We start from the raw sequence: 23,106 nt of genomic DNA on the forward strand, positions 1-23,106 counted from the left end.
GCAAATCCCATCACACACACACACACACACACACACACACACACACACACACACACACACATTAGATTTGTAGACAATAGAATAAAACTTAGAATGTGTGTGATGGAGGGGATTGTTCAAAGTATTCTCTTTGAAAAAAAGAAAAAGAAAACTTGTTAGGAGAATATTGAGTTATTGACTTGTATTTGTAGCTGGATTTGCAGACAGAGCTGCATTGAAGAATGCATTTTTGCCCAAGGTTCCAATGCAGCATTATGTTCATTTAGTAGCTGCAACGTATTTGCAGATGAATTGTGTGTAAAATTACTATACTCATTCGTAGATTCACTATTCATATATAGTGCAGTTACATAAACTTTCTTTAGTAGTATGAAATGAGCAATTAGAAATGTCTTGACAATACAGCAGGCCATTGGAATGTGTTGTGAAGATTATACTTAAGTGACGGTTTTTTTTAACCTACAGTGTCATATTACTCTATCATGAAGTGACAGACGTACAGCACAGCTGCCTACCGGTCTCACAGATACTTCAGATCTTCAGAACAAAATTTGCTGGGTGGGAGTGGTATTTCAAGTCTAGGATTCCACCAAATTCAGACCATGTCTGTGATTTCCAGCAAGACATGTTGCACCTAATCAACAGATCTGCTTCAGGTAACTGCCAGATTTGTGTCTAAGGCAATGGTCCTTTTTTAATAATTCCATTAGTAAAATATATGCAACTTCATGTGGTGCTGTTAGCTTAGTCATTGATTTATTTCTGTTGGAGAGATTGTAGATTTACTGTTTTCATCTAATTAAAATGAATATTGTTTTCTGTATCATTACAGAAGGCCAAGAGCACAATAACTGTTGAAGAATCTTTCAGTTGTTCTTAGAGAAAAGTGTCTCAGTTCATCTCAATACATGAAATCTACTGCATTGGTTAAAATGCTTGATTCACATACATAATAATCATGGTTTCCCAAAATCCTTTCAGACATATGCTGAATTGGTTCCTTACCTCAGTTTCAATTTTGAAGGGACATGATGCTCTAATCAACCTTCCTTCCTTTCATTGGCATCCACAGCAGACATCCCACTGATAAATACAGATTATACACCTTTCATTTTTATGAACAACTGTTTCTAATAGTTTCATCCATCATTTCACTATATTATTACAACATAAATTGATTTTAATTATTTGGATATTGTATGTTCACTTTTACCACAACTTTCCAATAAGCTTTCTAAAACTGTCAAGTGATTGCTAACTTTCGTTTGGTTATATCAGTATTTAGTTCATGTAGTGTATTCATTACTTCACATGTCATGTCATCTGGGACAAAATAGAAATGCTGGGAGCTGAAAAAATAACAATCATCCATATGGGTTCCTTAGATGTTTCAATAACACACATGGCAACACAACAGACCCCTAATGGGGTCTTAGATATCTCCTGGATAAAATTTTCTATATATCTTGGTCTAAGTGACTCAACATACAAATTCTGATAAACAATTATAGCTAAAATAGCACATTAAATTCAGAAAAAGACACGATCTCACAGGTGTATGTAATTTTTGCAACCCAATCTACTTCCTTCCATCAGGATAGCCATTGCTTTCCTCATACATACCATTCATAATAACACTTCCTCAGCCCCACCTCATATCTCCTAATCCTTACTGCCCGTCACCCTTGTCCAATCAACTTTTTTTCATACCTCCTATCCAGCAAGCTTTTCAGATCCATTAGTGCATCATCATTGTTATTCAGTAATCTTCCTTTCTTCCCAACCAACAGTCTTCCTTTCCTTCTCATCCATACCCTCCAATAATCTTCTCTAATCCTTCTCTCCTCATCTGTACCCTCAAACAGTTAACCGTATCCCTTCTCTTCTCATCCACACCATCGTACACCTGCCAAGGATCTCAAATCTCCTTTGTGGATGCATGTGTGGCGCACACGGGGTCCCAATGTATTGCAGCCTTTCTTCTCTCCTGGGCTGCATTCCCTTCTTTTCCCAATATCCACTTCTTCCCATTCTAACTCCTTCTCCTCTTCCCCCCCCCCCCTTCTCCCATGGTGTTTCCATCTTGTTTTTCCACTCTCCCTTTCTTCCCGTGGTCCCCATTGGGGTTTGATCCCCCTTTCTAAATTCTGCTTCTGTTGTATGAGCCATTTGGGTAAGAACTCCCTCCCTAGTGTCTCAGGGTGTGTTCCTCTCCCTCCTGTCCTTCCCCGCTGTAGCTGTTCCCTCACCTCCCTGTCCACCTCTGCTAGATCACCGGTCTGTGTTGCCAGTCCATGCGGTGGGTCTGTTATGTACCCATCTGGCTGGCCCCACTGACAGCACAGGGATCACATCACTGGTTCCTGAGATGTCACTGCCTCGTGTATATGCCTAGGAGTGGTTGCTCATCTCTTTGGGGCATCGGAACTCCCGGCAGTGGCCATCATGCCAGATGGCCCTTGCTGTCTCTGGGTGGTACCCATGGGGTGAGCCACTGGCAGGGCAGATGCTGTGACAATGAAGTGTGCTAAACTCCATACTTCTGGCTGCTCTTTTGCAGTCGTCTCCTCAGGCAGGAACAGTTCTCTCTCTGCTCGTACTTTTGCTTTCTTGACTTTTCTCTCCTTGACCGTCACAGTGGGAGGAGGGCAGGGCCTGCTGGCTTGGGACAAAACCCTTTTCCCCATTACTTGGTTCATTCCAGGACGGAAGGGGAAACTTTTGGTGCCACAACAGAAGGGGAGACTTTTGGTGCTACCAAACAGCTCTCATCCCAGTGAGCATTACTGACCACCAGTCGTTAAATATGACTCAAGGCATTATTTTCCGTAGGGACCTCCTCCTCCAACTTGACAAGGAACTCAGTACTAACAGTGCAGTGTTCATTTCGTACGATGAGTCCAGAGAGATCCTAAGGATTATCACATTGATTCTGGCACTTTCATCCTGGCTTTTGAGGGGAATACCATTCTGGGAAAAGTCTTAAGTTACCATTACCGTTACGACATAAAGCCCTATATCCCACCTCCCATTCGCTGTTCCCAATGTCTCCATTTTGATCATGTGTCTTCGCAGTCTACATCTACTTCAACATCTGCATGGATACTCTGCAAATCACATTTAAGTGCCTGGCAGAGGGTTCATTGAACCACCTTCATAATTCTCTATTATTCCAATCTCGTACAGCGCGCAGAAAGTATGAACACCTATGTCTTTCCATATGAGCTCTGATTTCCCTTATTTTAACATTGTGATTGTTATCGCTTTGTAGGTCAGTGTCAACAAAATATTTTTACATTTGGAGGAGAAAGTTGGTGATTGGAAATTTGTGAGAAGATTCTGTCACAATGAAAAATGCAAAACGTGCTGCCCTTCTTTGAGCTTTTTCGATGTACTCTTTCAGTCCTATCTGGTAAGGATCCCTTGCCGCGCAGTAGTATTCTAAAGGACGGACAAGCGTAGTGTAGGCAGACTCCTTAGTAGGTCTGTTACATTTTCTTAGTGTCCTGCCAATAAAACGCAGTCTTTGGTTAGCCTTCCTCACAACATTTTCTGTGTGTCCCTTCCAATTTACGTTGTTCATAATTTTAATCCCTAGGTATTTAGTTGTATTTACGGCCTTTATATTTGACGGATAACTAAAGTTTAACGGATTCCTTTTAGCACTTATGTGGATGACCTCACACTTTTCATCATGTAGGGTCAACTGCCAATGTTTGCTCGATTCAGATATCTTTTCTAAATCGTTTTGCAATTTGTTTGGATCTTCTGGTGACTTTATTAGTTGATAAACAACAGTGCCATCTGCAAACAACCTAAGACGGCTGCTCAGATTGTCTCCCAAATCGTTTATATAGATAAAGAATAGCAAAGGGCCTATAACACTACCTTGGGGAATGCTAGAAATAACTTCTGTTTTACTCGATGACTTTCTGTCAATTACTGCAAACTGTGACCTCTCTGACAGGAAGTCACAAGTCCAGTCACATAACTGAGACGATATTCCATAAATCTGCAATTTCACTGTAAGCTGTTTGTGTGGTACAACATCAAAAGCCTTCTGGAAATCCAGAAATACGGAAGGTGAGACAAATCCTATTTGTGGTGACTGCAGCCGCCCTCTCCATGTGGGAAGTCCATGCACCCCACCACCAAAGTGCATGAACTGTTTCATCCTTCATTCTCCTCACTCCCTGGATTGCCTGATCTATAAGGAGGAAAGGATATTCAGGAATTCAAAACTCTTAGACTGTGTATCCTACTCTGAGGCCTGTTACTTTAACATCTACCTTTGCTTATGTTGTTTTTGTATGTCCGTCCTTTTGGCTGGAGGTCTTGGGGACAAGGGCCGTTTACTATTGTAAGAAAATGAAATGCCTACATACATCCTAATCTTATTTATTGTGTAGCTACCAGTTTCAGCACTTCATTGCGACATCTTCAGGCCTTAGTTGATGCTAAAGGGGCTATCATGAACCACACATACACTGCACTGGTGGCCAACATAACTGGTTGATGCAGACTATCTGTAACTGTGATGTCAGCACACCAACCATCATCTGATGCAGTGTTTATATGATTCGTACCTTCACAATAAACAAGATCATAAGGATGGGCGTAGGCATTTATTTTCTTACAATATGCCTATGTTGCGCCCTTTCCCCGTCATCCGTTCATCAGGGCCACCTTCCATTTCCTCCTCCCAGGTTTTTCCCATTCCCTCCTCTCATGGAACCACTCCTTCTCCTCGACCGGAGAAGAAACCGTCTCCCCCATTGTCTCCAGGACAAGAAGCCTGTCACTTTAGGTCGAATGCTGACCCCACGCTCTGTGGGCCTCAAGGCTGCTCGTTTTCTTCCTGATCACACATCGTCTTCGCCTCCAAAGAAAAAGAAGATGCTTAAGCCCTGGGACGAGGCTTCTGCCCCCCCCCTCCCCCCCCCCCCCCCCCGACTTTCCAGAGGGTGTCATCCCCTCCCTCTCTATCAGGTCCAATTTTACACTCCGTCCTTACCGGTGATGGACACTAACTCAGCTAATGGCTAATTCTGGCTCATTTGAGATCTGTCCGGCTTCTTGTACTACTCTCCTCCAATGGAACTGTAGTGGTTACTATTGTCACCTTCCAGAATTCCAGTCTTTTCCTTTATCTCTGCTTTGTAGCTTGTGTTCTATTGCAGGAATCTAGTATTGTGGGAATACTCAGTCGCTGACTTTTTGAAGTTTCCAAGCCTTCTGCCAGTACTGCGTCAGCCCTCAGTGAGCCTCCTGTGTTGTCTGTACATTGGTCTGGGTGGACATTGTTAGTTTCTGGGTTCCTCTTCATACTCCACAGGATGTGGTGGCAGTTCAGATCCATTTAGACTCTGCAGTACTGATATGCAATCTTCATCATCCTCCCCTCCCCCCCCCCCCCCCCGACACTCCTCGTATGCTTCCTGATCTTATTGCCCACCTTCAACAGCTGCCCACCCCCACCCCCCACCCCTTGACCTTCTCTCTGGGGATCTTAATGCTCATAACTCTATGTGGTGGTATTGCAGTCACTGACTGGGGCAGCATTGTTGAAGAGCTGCTCACAGGGCTTGATCTCTGCCTCCTCAACACTGCAGCCCCACACACTTCTCAGCCATTGATTGTTTTATCTGTAACCCCAGATTCCTCCCCTCTGTTCAATGAGGAGTTCATGCTGATTCGTGCGACAGGTATCATTTTCCAATTGTCATATCATTTTTTCAGTGATGTGGATTGGGATGCCATTTCTTCGGCTGCTATCCCACCTGCTCCACCACACGGTCGCACTGATGAGTCCATACAGAGTTTGCCCAACACCATTCTTTCGCCAGCTGCTTCGGCGAGTCCTTCTTTCTCAGGTACTCCCCAATGGAAAACTGTCCCTTGATGGACCCCCAAAATTGCTTTGGCTATTAAAGACCGCAGTCGTGCCCTCCAAATGGCATCCATCTCTTGACCATGATTTAGCCTTTAAACATCTTCATTCCTGGGCCCATTACCTTATCAAACGCCAGAAACATTTGTTGGCAGCAATATGTCGCTACCATAGGGCCGCATACTTCCTTTTCACATATATGTACAAAGATCAAGTGGATTTTTGGCTGACATCCTCCTATAGGTGTAGTGGGAATTTCCCTAAGTGGTGTTAGCCTCACCAGTTTGGATTCTTATTACTGGGCATTTTGCTCAGGTCCCACTGTCTGCCTACGTTCCATCTTCTCAAACAGCAGTAGTTTTATACATTATGATGCGGTACCATACCCAGAAAACTTTTATGTCGACTGAAATGACCTCTGTGCCACATCACATATTCCACTCTCCTGCCATATATCCCCACCACATTTCATAGCATTACTCCCATCGCCCCTACCTTGTTTCGTACTTATGCTGGTATCACCCCCACCACATTCCATAGCTCTTCTCGTATCACCCACCACCTCACTTTGCAGCATCCTCCCATTGCCCTGATCTAGTTTCGTTACTCTCTTCTCATCATTCTTTGCTTCATTCGGCAGCTGTCTTATCATTGCTACTCCCTAAACTCTTTCTCCAGCTCTCCTACATTGCTCCTACTCCACCCTGTTTCACAGCTCTCCTCTCCTCTCCTCTCATCTCCTTGTCCCCCTCCCCACACCTACCTCATTTCACAGCTATCTCTCCATGGACACGTGTATCACCACCATCTTGTACCCCGCACCACCCACTTGAACCACACTGCTGCTCCCCAGCCCCTTATCGAGCCATGCTGCTGTCCCCGCACGGCCCATTGAGCCACGCTGCTTCCCCCCACCACCCATCGAACCACGTTGCTTCCCCCCACCACCCATCGAACCACGTTGCTTCCCCCCACCACCCATCGAACCACGTTGCTTCCCCCCACCACCCAGCGAACCACGTTGCTTCCCCCCACAACCCATCGAACCACGTTGCTTCCCCCCACCACCCATCGAACCACGTTGCTTCCCCCCACCACCCATCGAACCACGTTGCTTCCCCCCACCACCCATCGAACCACGTTGCTTCCCCCCACAACCCATCGAACCACGTTGCTTCCCCCCACCACCCATCGAACCACGTTGCTTCCCCCCCCCCACCCATCGAACCACGTTGCTTCCCCCCCCCCACCCATCGAACCACGTTGCTGTCCCCCACCACTGATCGACCACCTTGCTGTCCCCCACTTTTCTTTGTACGACCAGCAGTTTAAACCTTTTCTCCTCCATTCTCTTTAGTGCTGATTAACTTCATAGCCAATTTCCCACCCACCATTTTAGCCTCATGGGTTCAAATTTGTAACTTAATTATCTCCAGGTCCCCACTCACAAATACTTGCCCTTCACGCCTTGTTGCTAAACATTCTATCTCCTCTCTCACCCCCCTCCCCCTCCTCCTGCTACCCAACCACCCCATGCTTAAGTTCTCCCACTGCATCACCCAACAGTTCTAGCCCCCTATTGCCCAGTTCCAAACTTTTAACCATTTAAGTTTTAAAAAATTATGTAATGGTGGGTTTTAATTAGTTCCATTTTAAATGCTACACTATAGCGGTCAGTTGATACAGCACATAGTTTAAGTTGAAATTTCTATAGTTATGGAAATTAAATAATCTTTCCTTCCTAGTTAATAATTTTAGGCTGTGGCTCATTGTGCATTTTTTCAGTGTACAGACTTTTATATTGAATTCTGCTTGTGTAGACTCCAGCTCTGTAAGTTGCCGTACTTACACATCATCATGTTTCGTATTTTTGTCATAACTAATAAAAATATTTTATTGAAGGAAAAACAATCCTATCCTAGAGGTGAAGGTGTTGAGAATATTTTAATAGAAACATGAACGAAGAACAGTTTTTATTTACTTAATTCCATTTTTTCAGTAACTTGCTGATAAATCCATTCATTCATTTATTCTTTTTCTTTTTTCTTTTCTTTTTCTGTGCAGACAAGTATGGACAATCTGTTGGTATGGAAACAAGTGGAAGCACCGACTTTGACTCAGGTATGTATGTTTCACTTATTGTGAAATGTGACAGGACAATTAGCCTGGAGATAATTGCAAAGAAAATTAACACTGATGAGCAGTTGAGTTACATGTCTTTCTAATAGTGTGTAACATCTGATTTCAGAAATATGTTTGTGTGTCCTGATGTAGTAGACATAGTGTAGGTTCCTTTGCACTTGTGTAAACAACTCTGATGAGAGAAATATTACACTATTCTTGGTGTGATGTAATCATATCTTGTATTTGGGCTATCCTGCCATGTACCGTGACTTTGTTTCTCCAGTCTGAAAATGTCCTGTGACGGCAGTCTTACACTCTTGCTAATGTTTGTGCCCTGCAATGTCCCATTATGAGATATACTTAATCGTAAAATGGCTCCAATGCTAGTGTTCAGCATTCTGTTAATATGGACCTTCTAAGGTGTGGTTTGTCTATTTTTATAACTTCTGTAGGGAACAGTGATCCTTGTCACCTACACTGATGAAGTTAAACCATGGTGGCGGCAATTTTACCTATATCAAGATTGGTACTGTTTGTGGGATTAGTTGTGAAAACACTGCCCTTCTGGTGAGGGTGAGCATCTCGAGTGTCTGGTCTTTCTGGCTATGATGATTTAGCCACAATCAGATGTTTTGAGAGCTCATGTCTTATCCATTTTATTTGTGATTGTCGCTCAGATCCCCAAAACCTGGCAAGATTGAGGTCACATATATTGTGTGTTCCTGTTATACTAGTTGTTGTGACAGGAAAACTGTCACTTCAAAATGGCAGCTATCTCCAGTGTAATTGCTCACTAACGTGTATTTAAACTAATTTCAGTCTTTAATATTTAATGCACCAGTATTTGTTCTAAATTAAGTGTTCATAGATAAGGGATACAAGTTAAATGATTATTTCTTTCCGGCATCCAGAGGTTCCTCTGAAATGCAAGAAAATAATGAATCTGTGATTCAGAGACTATATTTTTCATTATATTTTGTGGATTGATTACTTACTTGGTGATAATTTTTTTTTTTTTTTGCAACCAGATAAATCAGTCTGAAAATATTCACTGCAGCATTTGATACATAGTTTTCTACTCACAAATGTTTGACCATATTCTGGAATAATCACATTGAGCAGTTGAGGTTATGATCTGTGCCATCAAGTTGACAACAATAACATGGGATTCTGAGGACATGACACGTAGAGGACAAGAAAGTAAGACTACACATTCACATGTGGCTTTGAACAGTTTACTCCTAGGTGTATCCTCCATATCGGACATTATGATCAGTTATAAGTTTATACCATTCTGGTTTTAAGTTCAGGTGATAATTGTACACATCAATTTTTAAAAGATTTGAGCTTTGATTCTTACTTAAGTTGTATGACAACATATGTGGATAGCACATTTTTCCATTTTGGTTCATTGAAGGTTTGGTACTACACAGGAAGAAATGGTCATATACATAAATATTGTTAAACACACTATTACTGTAACTCTTTTTCTTAAGGTAATCCATTTTTGTTTATTAACTGGCTCATTTTATCAAGCCAAATACTGGTACACCACCTTTTATTTTGTAGTATTAGCCTTATTTTATAATTTGCAGTGATGAGTGTGGCAGATTTACCAGATTTTTGCCATTTGTAAAGTAAACTTTTCTTGAAAAGGAAGCTTATTCTCGATGACAGATCTGAAAACAAGTTGATGTAGTATAAACAATGACTCTTTAAAGAGTTAGTTTTTTAATATTCATTTGTTGTAACATCTTTAAATTTTGTTGTCCTGTTGTACAGGAAGTAAATGAGTTTTCATACTTAGTGCTGTGCTAATGAAAATATGAATAACTGAAAGCAAAAGAACAGCTCTAAAATAGAACAAGAACACATGTAGAGTAACATCTATAAACCTTGCTACTGATGATGCCTTTCAAAAGATACAGGTGAAATGCATATAGCATGAGAAAATTTTCAACATAATTCATTTGTTGCCTTTAGGGTGCTGGCAAAAGAGGTGTAGATCAGTAGTTTTTAGTTAAGTTGGAATGTTTCTCTTTTTCACAGATTTAATGGAAAGAGAGCTCTTATTTTTATACTAGATAATAATATGAGTACTAGGTAACTAGTACAATGTTACCTTTTTCTGAGTATGTTCACACCATCTGTTTTACGTATTCCATTAATTTTTTAAATTATTATTGTATCCTATTTTGAAGAAAGAGACAACTATAAAGAAAGGAACGATTAACATATATTAACATATATGGGTTACAAGGTATTTTAAGATTTGTGTGGTTTCCAGTGGTGTTTCCACTTATTGGGGTGTTGTGCATTGGAACTTAGTATCCATATTCTTATAATTAATAACTGCTATTATGAGCATGTCCAAGGTTTCCAGTAAGCTTATTTTGTCTTTATTCACTCACAGCTTGCTTTTAAGCCTCTCCAGGCATGTTAATTGTCACATTTTATGAAGTATTTTCTGCCACACACTATGGCTTGCAGACCGCTTATATGGACTGGTCAGAACAATTACAGGCTCAAGTGAAATATAACATATTACAGAAGTATGCTTTTAGTTCACTGTTAAAGGTGATATGGTACAGGGTACTTGTAAGATATAGCTTAATAAACTTGACTACTTTACATAAGGGCCTTGCACTTCTTGTATATATACGAGGGAACTTTTAAGATGTAAGTTACACATTATTATAGCAGGCCAAGTAACTTTTATTGAATGGCCAGTGCTGCACTACACTTCATAGTGATACAGATACATGACACTATTTTTCCAGACAGTCAACAGGTCTTTATGTGCAATGGTTGGAATGTTCTACCAGTTGTTCAGTTCCTCAGCAATGGAAATCCACTTTTTGGTCACAGAGCCATTTGAAAACTGCTGTGATAACAACCTTGTCATCAAAAAGATGTGAACTTCCAGGTAGTATCACCCACATCTTTGTGACCTTGGTCAAATTGTTGGCACTATTTCACTGGCTGGACACGACATCGCATTTGATCCGTACACTGCCAGAATTTTGAGGTGAATCTGTGTGCAATTTAGAAGTTTTGACGACAAGAATCGGAGTGTCCCATTTACTTCGGCTTTTGAATACATATACAGTTTGCATGCCATTTCACTCCCACACTGTGATGCAGCTTTTACTCACACCACGGCAGAACTATGTCTCCAGGAAACATGGACATGTATTCTTTGGCAATGTGTCACACTTGTTGCACACTAAGTGGGACATCATGTGTGACTTGCTTTCTGAAGTCCATACATAATATTAGGCATGAGAGGATAGATTTTGGTGCATTGGAATAGCTCAGAAGCAAGTAAAGGAACCATCATTAATAGCCATTAATATAATTTATTTGATCACCATGACAGGTGACTGCTGTCTCACCTTATGGCATGGATTTGATGAGACTATTAATGCATTCATAAAACAGCAGTCTACATAGGAAAAATTGGCTATGACATCAACTTGTGTTTCTTGTACTTGTACCACTGACCCATCAGAGAACTGTTTCCATTGATGGGCAGCCTGGACATCTACTAACACTTATTTTTGTCCATACCATCAGTCAGTCACGTAAGTAAATGAGTGTTTTGCATACACATAGATTTGAAATGTAAATTCTTTCTGAAACTTATACTTAGTAATGTAGCCACAATTCATTTCTTGAGAGATTATTTTCCTTTCAAAAGTAAAAATTTCTATTGTCAGGCCCAGTATTAAATCACAATTCATAACATGACAAAAAGGGTCCATTTACTGTGCTTCATCTACAGTTTACTCTTGTTCATTGTCTTCAGGACCTGTGGTATTGGGCTATATTGTGCCATATGTTTCTGTACATTATGGACAAGAGGCTATGATCACCTCTGGCTGTATTTGTTGTGGGTAATCTCCCCTGGTCTTCTTTTGAGACCTAACATTGTTTCAAAACTAGAGTCATCAAATTACACTTTGTGTTCCCCTGTGACCAACGACTTATATTAAGAAATTGCACCACATTTCCTCATATTGAAGTAAATGCAAGCAACCAATACCAATAATTCCTGAGGCTCCAGTATATGAGCAATGCAGCCCTTTATCAATTACTTTTGTAGCTGACAAATAAAATTGCAACCACTCACCTATAATTCATTGATGTGTGCATACACGACAAAGAGGTTAACTGGCTTTTGGGCTATTGCTCTTACTCTGGCTCAAGTACTCACTCTCTCAGTACAACTCTACAGATATACAAATGCAACCACTCTTGTTTAACTAATACGTAACCTGAGAATGGGATTTTGCTGTGGTTGAAAGTTGAAGACAGAAGGTAACTTCTGTTTACGGGAAAATATCTTATCACTGAAGCTCTACATCAGTGTACTTACCTAACTGATGTATCTAGGTGAATAAAATGACATTCTTTCCTCTTTTTGTGTTAATGTTGATTAGTTGTACACCAGACTGTTACAGATGTAGCTTTTTCCCTTGGCTTTATCAGGCTATATTGCCTGCTGTCGGATTATTTGACCTGTGTATAAGTAGCTATGTTTTTCCCACTTGGTGTTTTAGTGGAAATACTGTACAACCTCTTGTAATGCTTTTTTTGATCATTTGTTAATTATTTCTACAAAATTTCTCAAATAATTAATGCAGCTAGCTTGTAAGAATGTATCACAATTGTCAGTGTCTTCTTTAGACTTCACTTTTCAAACAGGACATTTTCTGTTGAAAGTTATAAATGACATCCTCAAAGCCAAACACTGTTTTATGGAAAAAAGAAGAAAAAAAAATAGCCCATCAATACCCTACTGTTGGCTAAGGATATAAGTTCTATGTTAGTTGTTACAGTCCAGTTGCTTTCATAGGTCCATAGTCAAGTTACAGTTCACCTGTGGTGGTGTTGATATATATCAATCACATACAAGAGTAGTTACGAGTCCTATTTCTGATTTCAAAATCTATCATGGATGAAATGGAAATTCCATGACTGTTGGGTTTTGGATATGTGTAAATTGAGTTCTTGTGCTCTTAATGAAGTATCTTTCCATGTTAATGTTCTTGTAATGAATCCTGCTTCTTTTCTGTATTTATGCCCATAATTTGGTAATGAAAGTCTGGAAAGAACTATTTATTGAGTTCTGATTACCTGATGACATCAAGGGTACCATTGAATGTTATTTGTTCACATTCACTGAGATAGCAGTCTTCAGTTCTTGTACTGCAGGACTTAAAATTAGGTTTTTAACTGAAGTAAACAATGGTGTCCTTAGAAGATAACATCTGTCATATAATATTGAGAAGGGTGAATTAGTATTAAATTATTGTGTGTGTGTCATTATGTTAACTTATTTTATATATGAACTGAGCAACAGAAACATGTTTGTGATACAATTTAGTAGCTAGTCTGTATACTAATTGTAATTGCAACATCAGTGTTGATGGTATTCCATGTTTTGGTTATTGATGTACAATAATTATTTATTGGATTGGACCAAAAGAGCATTAACTTATTTCTAATAGCCCCTATTTAATTAGCATGTAGCCAGAGAAGCAGGTTTTGAAATGGTTACAAGTTGAGGGCATATGTTAACTTCTGTTTACTGAAGAATGCCTTATTGTTGCAATTACATCAGTGCTCAATGCTGTACATTTGAAACAGTCAGTGGTGTTTCATAGAGATGAAGAAATTTATGTGGCTTAACTTTGTTTTCATTATCTTTCTTTAAATTTAATGGTAGACGTTTGTATGTTAAAGTACAAGGCAACAAATTGCCTTAGCTGAATTCCTGAGTCTGGAAGACTCTAAAAGACTGAAAATAGTGTATACTGAACGAGTGTCAAATTAACATTAATTATGGCACACACATTTTCAATCTGGGAATTCAGATGTTTGTTGCATTTTGTGCAGGTGTATCCTAAAATATGTCCCATCAGTCCAAAAACTTTCAAGACTGGAGTAATAAAAAAAAGAAAAGTTATGGTGGTGGTTTTAATGCTTCAGATGTTGTACATGGATGTTTGTCCAACCATGTGAAACTATTGTAAAAGTTCCTCTTTGGGAGCTTGTTCAACTCGTGCGTCACATTGTCTGGAATGTCAGTTTTGTCATCAAAACATTTATCCTTCATGTGAATTTCTGCATTACGTCCTATAGTAGTCGTAGATTCATATTGGTAACACCAAATCTCATCACCCATGATGATTTTTTTCCAGAAAAGAAATGTCTGTTTTGCATATCAGTCAAATCATGGCAGAGGTCCACATTTTATTGTTTTTGTTTGGGACTCGAGGTATGCAGTACAAACATTATTCACACTTTTCTCTTCAAAACATTCTGGACAATGTCTTGACCTCTTCATTTAATGATTTTTACAGTTTTGTAACACAACAGCATTGGCACATTACATCTGAATGTCCACTACTTAACACTGGCTGCTCACAACTGACTTGCTGTATTTACATCATTTATACACAAGGAATAAAACAAATCTTGTAACTTTTTAAACACTTGGTGTATATAACATTCTTGAACTAAGTATAGTGCCTCTTTCATTTTTATTTTTATTTTTTAAATAATGAAGTACATCTGTGTTATCTCTCAACATGAAACTGTTGATTCATTTGACTTCACACAGATTATTTATGTTAACAATCTTCTCACTGATTATCCTTACCTACACTGACTAGGTTTACATGTGGGTGTATATTACCAGATGTGTAATTCAAACCAATAATATTCCTACCATAGTGTAAATGGGAATGAAGCCTTCCATGTAATTAGAACTAGGTCTATAAATGTTATTTACTTATCCACTTACTTGAATCCCATTATTTGTTACTAGTAATCTATTGCTCTTCCACATGAAGTCTAAACCGAAAATTTTCTGTTTCTATATGAGCCATGTCACATTACATGTACCATTCAAATATATTTGGGCAAGTCCAAATTAAATTTTCACACCTGATTAAATATAGGGACTAGAGAGTGGGTGCTATATATAGACATTTTCATGTGATTGAAATAAACACTTGGAGTAAATACTGAATCTAAAGATTCAACAACCAATTTTTTATTCTGAAAGATGCCTTTGGTCCACTGTGACTTCTTCTGTACTGTTTTGTCATCTTACTATTTCTCATCACAAAAGAAATCATTGATTTCAAAAACTGGGTGGATTGTTCAATTTTGGAAGTTTTTGTTGTGTATTTACACTGATTCACGTTAGTGATTATGGTCAGTTTTAAAACATTTGGAGGAATGTTGTAGCTATATTGCATATAGATCACACGATTGGAAATGAGCAGCTATCTTGATACATGTATTAACTTGTTATGATTATTATTGATGGTCCCATGACAGTAATCTTAAAAAATTGGATTTTTTTTTTTTTTGAGGTTGTACACTTTTCCTTAATTCTTACAATCTATTCTTACAGTGTTGCCATGCTGACATTGTTTGAATTCTACATGCATGATTTAAGGACAATGATAGTGATGTTAAACATTTCTCATGACCCTCAGATTCCCCAGACATCAATTCCAATGACCACACATGATGTATAATATACCAAAAGTACAACATAAAAACTTGCTGCAAACCTCACTGGTTTCATTGAAGAAGGCACTGGTGCAGAAATACTCATGTTCCACTGTGGACATAATGCCACCTCATTTTATTCATCTCAGCTTCTGTGTGAGCTGTTACACATACTACAGAGTTTCCTCCAAGGTACAAGGTAAGCACTCGGTACAATTTTGGCAGGGCAATATTGTATTGCATCCCATGTATATTATCTGCAGAAATCATTACTGTCATCTTCTCATTTTCTTCCATTGACCATATTATGTGATAAGACTTAAGCTCCATAAAAATATGTAATAAACTTGAGTCTAGTAATAAAATAGTGTATTGGCAGGCTAGTATGCACATTTTTGAATTGCTAACAGTCCTCATTTGTTAAATCAGGAGCCCAGCTGATGCACGGAATTTCCAACCAAACATATGGGAATATTCACTCATTTTGGAGATTGAATGTTCAGACACATTACCTGTCTTAGAGTTTTTACTGAATAATCTATTTATAGAAGCAGTAATCTGTTATGGAATTAACAGTACAATACTGATTTTTATCTTTTGCTGGAAAAAAGAAGAAACTTTTCCAAAAATTGAGGAAAGTTAAAATTTAAATAAGAGACGTATGTATGAGTGTGCCCAAAGAATGGAAATGAGGCATCTATTTTGACTTCTGTTTGACAGATCTTTCATTGAAGCTTTTGTCAGCAGCATATAATTGAAGTTTCCTCTTTAACTCAACAGTACCACCCATATCTTTTTACTCATTGCTGTTTTTCCACACTCATGCATACTTCTCTCATTTGAATTTTAACTTTCCTCACATTTGTAAAAGTTTCTTCTATTCTCTTTCAAAATGTAAAATTAGTATTTTATTGCTTAGTCCAAAGTAGATTAGTACTCTAAAACATAGAGATTTCAGTAAAAATGGGAAAGCGAAAAACTCTGATCATTTAATGTCCAAAATGTCCGTTGTTCATCTACAGAAAATATGTCAAAAATTTCTTTTGCTTCAGGTGAATTTGTTTCTTGTAGTCACCTGAAGATTTTGCACATCTTCAGAATTACATTTGGTATTGTTGTTACAGAAAATCTTATTTCTTATCCATCTCACAGGCAAGCGGTCATCTTTTTACTAGCCACATTTAATAATGTTCTTAATTTGGCAGTGCTTTCCCTGATTGCTTGGTGTTATTTTGAACCTGTTCTCATGTAATATATCCTTCTTCATTTATATTCCTCTTGTTCATGGTTTGTAATAAAAACTTTAGAGATATTATGTTCAGTAACTGTTACCATCTTCATAAAGTTTGTTTATCTGTTTGGAGTAGAGTTTTTGTTGGTGTCCTTTCAGTCTTACCAGTCAGCAGAATTTTCATTTGTTAGACCTGGTTTGTAGTTTTCATCCCTTCCTTGTCACACAGCCCCATTCTGGTCTTTTTTATTCCTCGGTTGCTACATTTTTTGTTGTTTTTTTATGTGTTACTGTACCTGGCTAACTAATATTATTTTTGTGCTTCCTACTTTTGTCTTTGGCTTAGATTTGTTTACATGACTTGCAAAACTTGGTAACTTTGTAATATGTATTGCACTTCTACCACTTTGTACCTTCGTGTTTACTGTATACGAAACTCAGATGAGAATTTGAGAATTTATAAAATAATACAGTTTCCTAAAGTAATTAGGAAAGGGAAAGGGAGGGAGAGAGAGAGAGAGAGAGAGAGAGAGAGAGAGAGAGAGGTTTCAGGAAGAGTCGAACAACATATTACTTCCTCCAGTTACGTCTCACAAAAATGATCACAATGAGAACAGGATGAATGTCAGTGTGACTGAATTAGAAAGTTTGTTCTTTGCCTTTGACTCTGATCTCTCAAGTGCAAGCTGTTACTGCAATGATACAAGCCCATAAGAAAATTTCACAGTGTGCTCAGTATATCCACCAGAAAACAATCTCCCACCAGGGAACTCAAAACTCTTTTGTAAGTATGTGCATGGTGAGAATGGGACCCTGAGCCATTGCAGTTCTTCTTCCTTTTATGTGCTGCAGTCCTACTCTCTTCTGTATCTTTTCTCAGACTTGGACTATAGGACAGATGCCTGTTGATTACATAGCTTGTTCGTAGGACATTGATTATTGCTTTAAACACTTATTTCGGTCAACTGATGTTTGGTCCCCAGATTTGGGTTTGACATCGACTTTTTCAAATTTTTTTTACAGAAGTGCGGGCCGTGCGGGGAAGATTGCCCAACACCCGGCATGGTAGCCAGTCCATGTGAGGGGTCGTCAGGTACCCGCACGGTGGTAACCCCCTGACTACACAGGGAATGCACTATTGATGCCCGAGCTGTTAACTCTCCGCACTTGCTGAGGAGTAGGAGCCTGTCTGTTTGGGGCACCGAGACTCCGGACAGTGGCCATCAAGTCAGGTGGGCATTGCTCTGACTGGGTTGCACCCAAGGGGAGAGCCCTCGGCCAGAGTAGGTTGCATCGTTGCAGATATCTCACACTGTGAAAAGACCAGAGTTTATCAGCTAGTAGCTGTTTGGCTCCAGCAGCCAATCCATACAGATACGAATTCTTCAGTACATATCATTGTCTCTCCAAGAACTTCCCCTCCTTAGCCACAACCATGGAAAGACAAGCAAAAGCAAGCAGAGTGCAGTAACTTACTCCTCTTAGTTCCTGGACTAATAGAAGGGTTCTTCGTAACTGCTAACCTGATATTCTTTGTAGATAATATAAAAAAATGTATTAGGAGAGATCTCTTCTGACATTAATCTATGAAATGGTTCTGTCGTGTTCCTCTCTTGTGAGAAACTTGGTGACAGGCATATGAACATAAATCACATAAGAGCCTAAAAATAGTATGAGGCTTAATTTTTTACTAGAACAGGGTGGTTATAATTAAAGTTTCACTACTCAAGCCAGTTTAACATAAAACTATCTACCGTATGGGTGTCCAAATTTATAGGAATAATGTTCAGATTGTGCACTACAGAATTTTCGTTCTTAGTAGTGTTAGTGTCTTGACTTACCTTTAGGTGCCAGTACTGGTATGGTGACACAAAGTTGAAACACAAGCATCAGTGTGCATTACATGTGCAGACAGTCAATGTGGTCTGGACAAGGCGAGCAGGGCTTCACTTGTGAAGCAGTTTTATCAAAACAACAGCAATAGTGCTGCTATTCCTGTACTGGGATTGCAGAACACAATTCAGAAGTTTGAATTAACTGGTGATTTGCGAACTGCTCCTGGTAGAGGCTATCAGCCAATTATGCCACAAATTGCTGAAGGAGCTACAGTTACCAGGGGTGTGGGTGCTGGATGCAATGTACGATCTTCAATCAGTACACGAGCTGTGTCATGACAGCTGAACATTTCTTGGTCCGTCGTTCAAAAAGTTCTGTGAACAGTTGTGAAATGGTACCTCTAGTCTCATTCCAAGCTGTCTTGAATACAGGGGGTCATCACATTGAGCAATATTTGTAACCTGAAAGGTAAATGTGGCATGCAAGTAACAAATGTTACCCCCTCATGCAGAAATGAAATGTGTTACTTCCAATGATTTATTTGTTATTTTTCATCTGGATATCCTTACAAATGTTTCCACAAAGTTTCATTGTCCTGTGATCACTTGTTTTCATGGGCGTGTTCTCAGGTAGTTAAAGTTTAAAACACTGCAGATGGATGAGGAATTACTCAAAAACTTGGAGAGGGGTCTACTTCACATTTAATGTATGTTGAGGCCTCCTAGACAACGAGGTCAACACTGGAGCATTCATTGCCTTTAAAGGTGATTAGCATTTCTAAGGATGTTATATTCATTGTTTTCCATTGTGATGTGAAGCCATACTTCTCATCCTACTAACACTTCGGGCATATGTCGTCTTCCCATTGTGTGAACAACCCAATTTCTGGAAATTGTACTTGGTGGCTTCGTGAAAACTCACCATTTGAGCAACAACCATTCTGTATCTATTGCAGAGATGAACATTCTCCCCAATCCCCAAAGAGTGCTACATTATCTAAGGAACTTAAAGGTCTCCAATCGCCTCTCTTACTTTGAAGCCTGGAAAATATAGATTTCTTATATCCAGTCACAATGATATTGGATTTTGTCAGTATTATGGGCTAGTCTTGCCAGTACTTGGAGCACTTACTCCCTCCAATTGCTCAACATTGACCTCCAGTAGTAGTACGCGTAAATTAGCCCACTGGGGTAAATAGGCCTTTCTCCTGTAGTTCCTGCAGCACCATCTTTGGGGACCATGACGAACCACACATATCCAGAGAAGCAGCGTCCCTCTCCATTGTCTGCTAGTGACAGAGCTCCCTTAAGGGTAACCCTTCATTCTGAAACCAGCAGACAAACGACCCGGCACCAGCCAGTGGTTGATGGAACCACAGACTACGGGTCACAGGTCTTCCCAATTCTCTTTGGTTTCTACCCCCACAGTGGATAAGCAATCACCAAAGTCCTAGTCCTGTAAAGTAGTTAAGGAGAAAAAAAGAAATTTTGGGAGAAGGCTCTTCAGGTGATCTCAGAGGCACGTGATCCCCCTACATAACTTCAAACTCATCGATGTTGTTCCACCCACACAAGTGACAGATAGTAATTGTGGGATGGGACCACTATCCTCATGTTGCCACCCATGAAACAGTTTCAGTGATGATCATTCTCCAACCTTTTGAGGTTACCATGCCTTCTGTTGGAATAGTTCTGGCCTTGCAAGAGCATCTGGAAGGGTCTGTATGGTGGTTCAAACATATGTTGTTGGTGACTGAATTGCCTTCCATATCACATTATAAGCAATTGCAGTACGAGTGTGAACGACACCACTGGTCACCATTTGTGATGCCTTTTGTATGTCCATTCTTTTGGCAGGAGGTCTCTGGGAGGACGGCCGTTTACTATTGTGACAAAATAAAGCAGCTACAGCCATCCTTATTATTTTATTTTATTTTGTTGCTACCAGTTTCAATGCTTCAGTGTGTCATTTTCAGGCTGTTTTCGAAGCGGCACAGGTTGATATGAGTCCCATACATAACACACCAGTTGCCAGCATTATTGGATACACAGATAATGTGTCAGCACTCCAGCAATCAACTGCCAAGTTGGCAGTTGATGGCTGGAGTGCTGACACATTATCTGCGTATCCAGTAATGTTGGCAACTGGTATGTTATGTATGGGGCTCATATCAACCTGTACCGCATCAAAAACAGCCTGAAGATGACACACTGAAGTGTTGAAACTGTTAGCAACAAAATAAATTAAAATCATAAGGACGGCTGTAGGTGTTTTATTTTGTCACGATTTGCGATGCCTGTTTGCCCCCAGTTAGGACACTTGCATACTGTGAGATGGTCACTTTAATCCAACAACTCTTCTCCCCCTTTCTCCAACTTGGGGATTTGAATGTACACCATCCATGCGGAGGACTACCATGACATCTGGTAGGGGTCTTTTGATTGACCAACTTCTTTTTGATCCTGATCTTTCTGTTCTCAATGATGATGATACCCCTACCCACTCCAATGCCACCCATGACACCTTTTCAGCTACCGATCTTACAATCTTTTTTCCCCAATCTTGTGGCTTCACTAAAATTTTCACTAATTGGCAATCTTTGTGACCATGATCTCTTTCTGGTGATCCTGTCATTTACTTGTCATCACCAGATGAATCAGTTTCCATCTTGGGCTCTCCAAAGGGCCATCTGGCAGTAGTAAATGTGTGCTGTCGCCTTTATCCCCTCTCCATCAGTCCCTGTAGAAGACGAGGTTTTCGGGGATGAATATGTTGAGATCACTCATGTCACTGGAACTACTATCCTTCTTTCTTTGGAGACCCTCTGCAGGTGACTTGTACCATAGAGTGCCAACAACAGTGCAACAGCAATTTATGATCATTGAAGGGCCCTGCAACATCTTGAATGACATCTTTCACATACTTCACCCAGTGTTTTTAAGAGGCTCTGCGCAAAGGCTTGCTACTTAATTAAGTGTAGTTAGAAGAAATGCTGGGAGTGCTATGTCTCCTCATTGGGAACATATGCCTCTTCATCTCAGGTGGTGGCCAAGCTCTGTAGTCTACTGGGCTGCCAAAGATCAGCTACTGTTCCGGGTCTTATTCTTCATAGTGGTATTTCTACTGATGCATCGGTTCTATCTGTACACTCGTGGATTACTTTGTAACAGCGTCTGTAACCTTTACTTCGCCAGCTACTTTCCGAATGTGTAAAAGACAAGTTGGATACATCACCTTAGTTTTTAACCCTGTGTAACCCTGAATTATATAATGAACCATGACTGGGAACTGCTTCAGGCTTTTTTTGATTTGTTTCGTGATGTGGCTACAGGCCTCAGTTCGATTCATAATGAGATGATCTTACATCTGAATGTGACTTGCAGACTCCATCTACTCAGGGTCTTCAGCTATATTTGGCTAGAAGGTATTTTCAGAATGGGAAGATGGTATAACCATTGTAATTCTTAATCCAGGCAAAAACTCAGTGTCCATTGCATGCTACGGAATGATTATCCTCATCTCTGTGCTCTGCAAATTACTTGTTATGATGGTAGCCTGATGATTGTGCTGCTTGAATCATGGGGCCTTTTGTCATGCTATAAGTGTGGTTCCCGAGGAGGACTATCCACAACCAATCATCTGATTAGATTGGAAACAGCAATCTCACAGGATTTTTCTAAATGTCAACTCCTCATTGCAGCCTTTTTTGACCTACATAAGGCATACGACACCACTTTATGCCATCATATTTTACTTACACTTCACGACTTGGGTTTTCAAGCATTTTTCTTCATCCCTTCTTATTCTTTCCATTCTTTTGGTTTAAAGGTTGGTATGTCACTCAGCTCTCTATGGGTTCAAGTGAATGGCTTCCCTGAGGTCATTGTCCTGAGTGTCACACTTGCTGTTATTGCCATTGATGGGCTAGTGACCTCCGACAGACCACTGGTTACCACCACACTGTGTGTAGACAACTTTTCCTTGGGGTATAACTCCCAATCTGTAGCCTTGGCTGAACACCTACTCCAAGGAGCCATCTGAAGTGTCTCTAGTTGGACCCTTTCCGATGACTTCTAATTTTATACTGCAAAAATACAGGCCGTGGATTTCTGCTGTCATGCCATGGTTCATTCGAACTTAGAACTGCACTTGGGTAGCTAGTGCTTGGATATTATTGTGCAGCTTTGTTTCTTGGGACTCTTCTTTGATAAAAAGCTGACTAACTGCATGAGAAAGATTAATGCTGTCTGCTTGCTTGTCTCCCCCCCCCCCCCTCCCCCATCCTCTTGGAGTATGGGTCACACTACTTAGTGTGCAGTGAACTCTGGTCTCATCCTTACTGGACTGTCATTGCCAGATTTACAGCTTAGCAGCACCTTTGGCTTTGAAATTATTGGACCCAATACATCATAGTGAGGTAAGACTGATCACTGATACTTTCTTGACTAGTCCCATAGACAGTCTCTTGGTCGAAGCAGGGATCTTATCTCTTCAG

At 40.0% G+C, this 23,106-nt stretch overlaps 1 protein-coding gene and 1 long non-coding RNA gene across 2 annotated transcripts in view; both read left to right on the top strand.

Moving 5' to 3' along the window:
- LOC126184926 (transcriptional activator protein Pur-beta) overlaps window positions 1-23,106 on the top strand; it is a 345,282-nt gene that overhangs the window by 32,897 nt on the left and 289,279 nt on the right. The window contains exon 2 of the mRNA XM_049927598.1: window positions 7,955-8,011. Within this exon, the coding sequence (XP_049783555.1) occupies window positions 7,955-8,011 (57 nt within the window). The remainder of the gene's footprint in view (window positions 1-7,954; window positions 8,012-23,106) is intronic.
- LOC126184927 (uncharacterized) overlaps window positions 9,046-23,106 on the top strand; it is a 32,862-nt gene continuing 18,801 nt past the window's right edge. Inside the window, exon 1 of the long non-coding RNA XR_007536904.1 lies at window positions 9,046-9,214. This is a non-coding gene — a long non-coding RNA (uncharacterized LOC126184927). The remainder of the gene's footprint in view (window positions 9,215-23,106) is intronic.

The sequence above is a fragment of the Schistocerca cancellata genome, chromosome 4 (genome assembly GCF_023864275.1).
Source record: "Schistocerca cancellata isolate TAMUIC-IGC-003103 chromosome 4, iqSchCanc2.1, whole genome shotgun sequence".
In the NCBI taxonomy this organism is placed as follows: domain Eukaryota; kingdom Metazoa; phylum Arthropoda; class Insecta; order Orthoptera; family Acrididae; genus Schistocerca; species Schistocerca cancellata.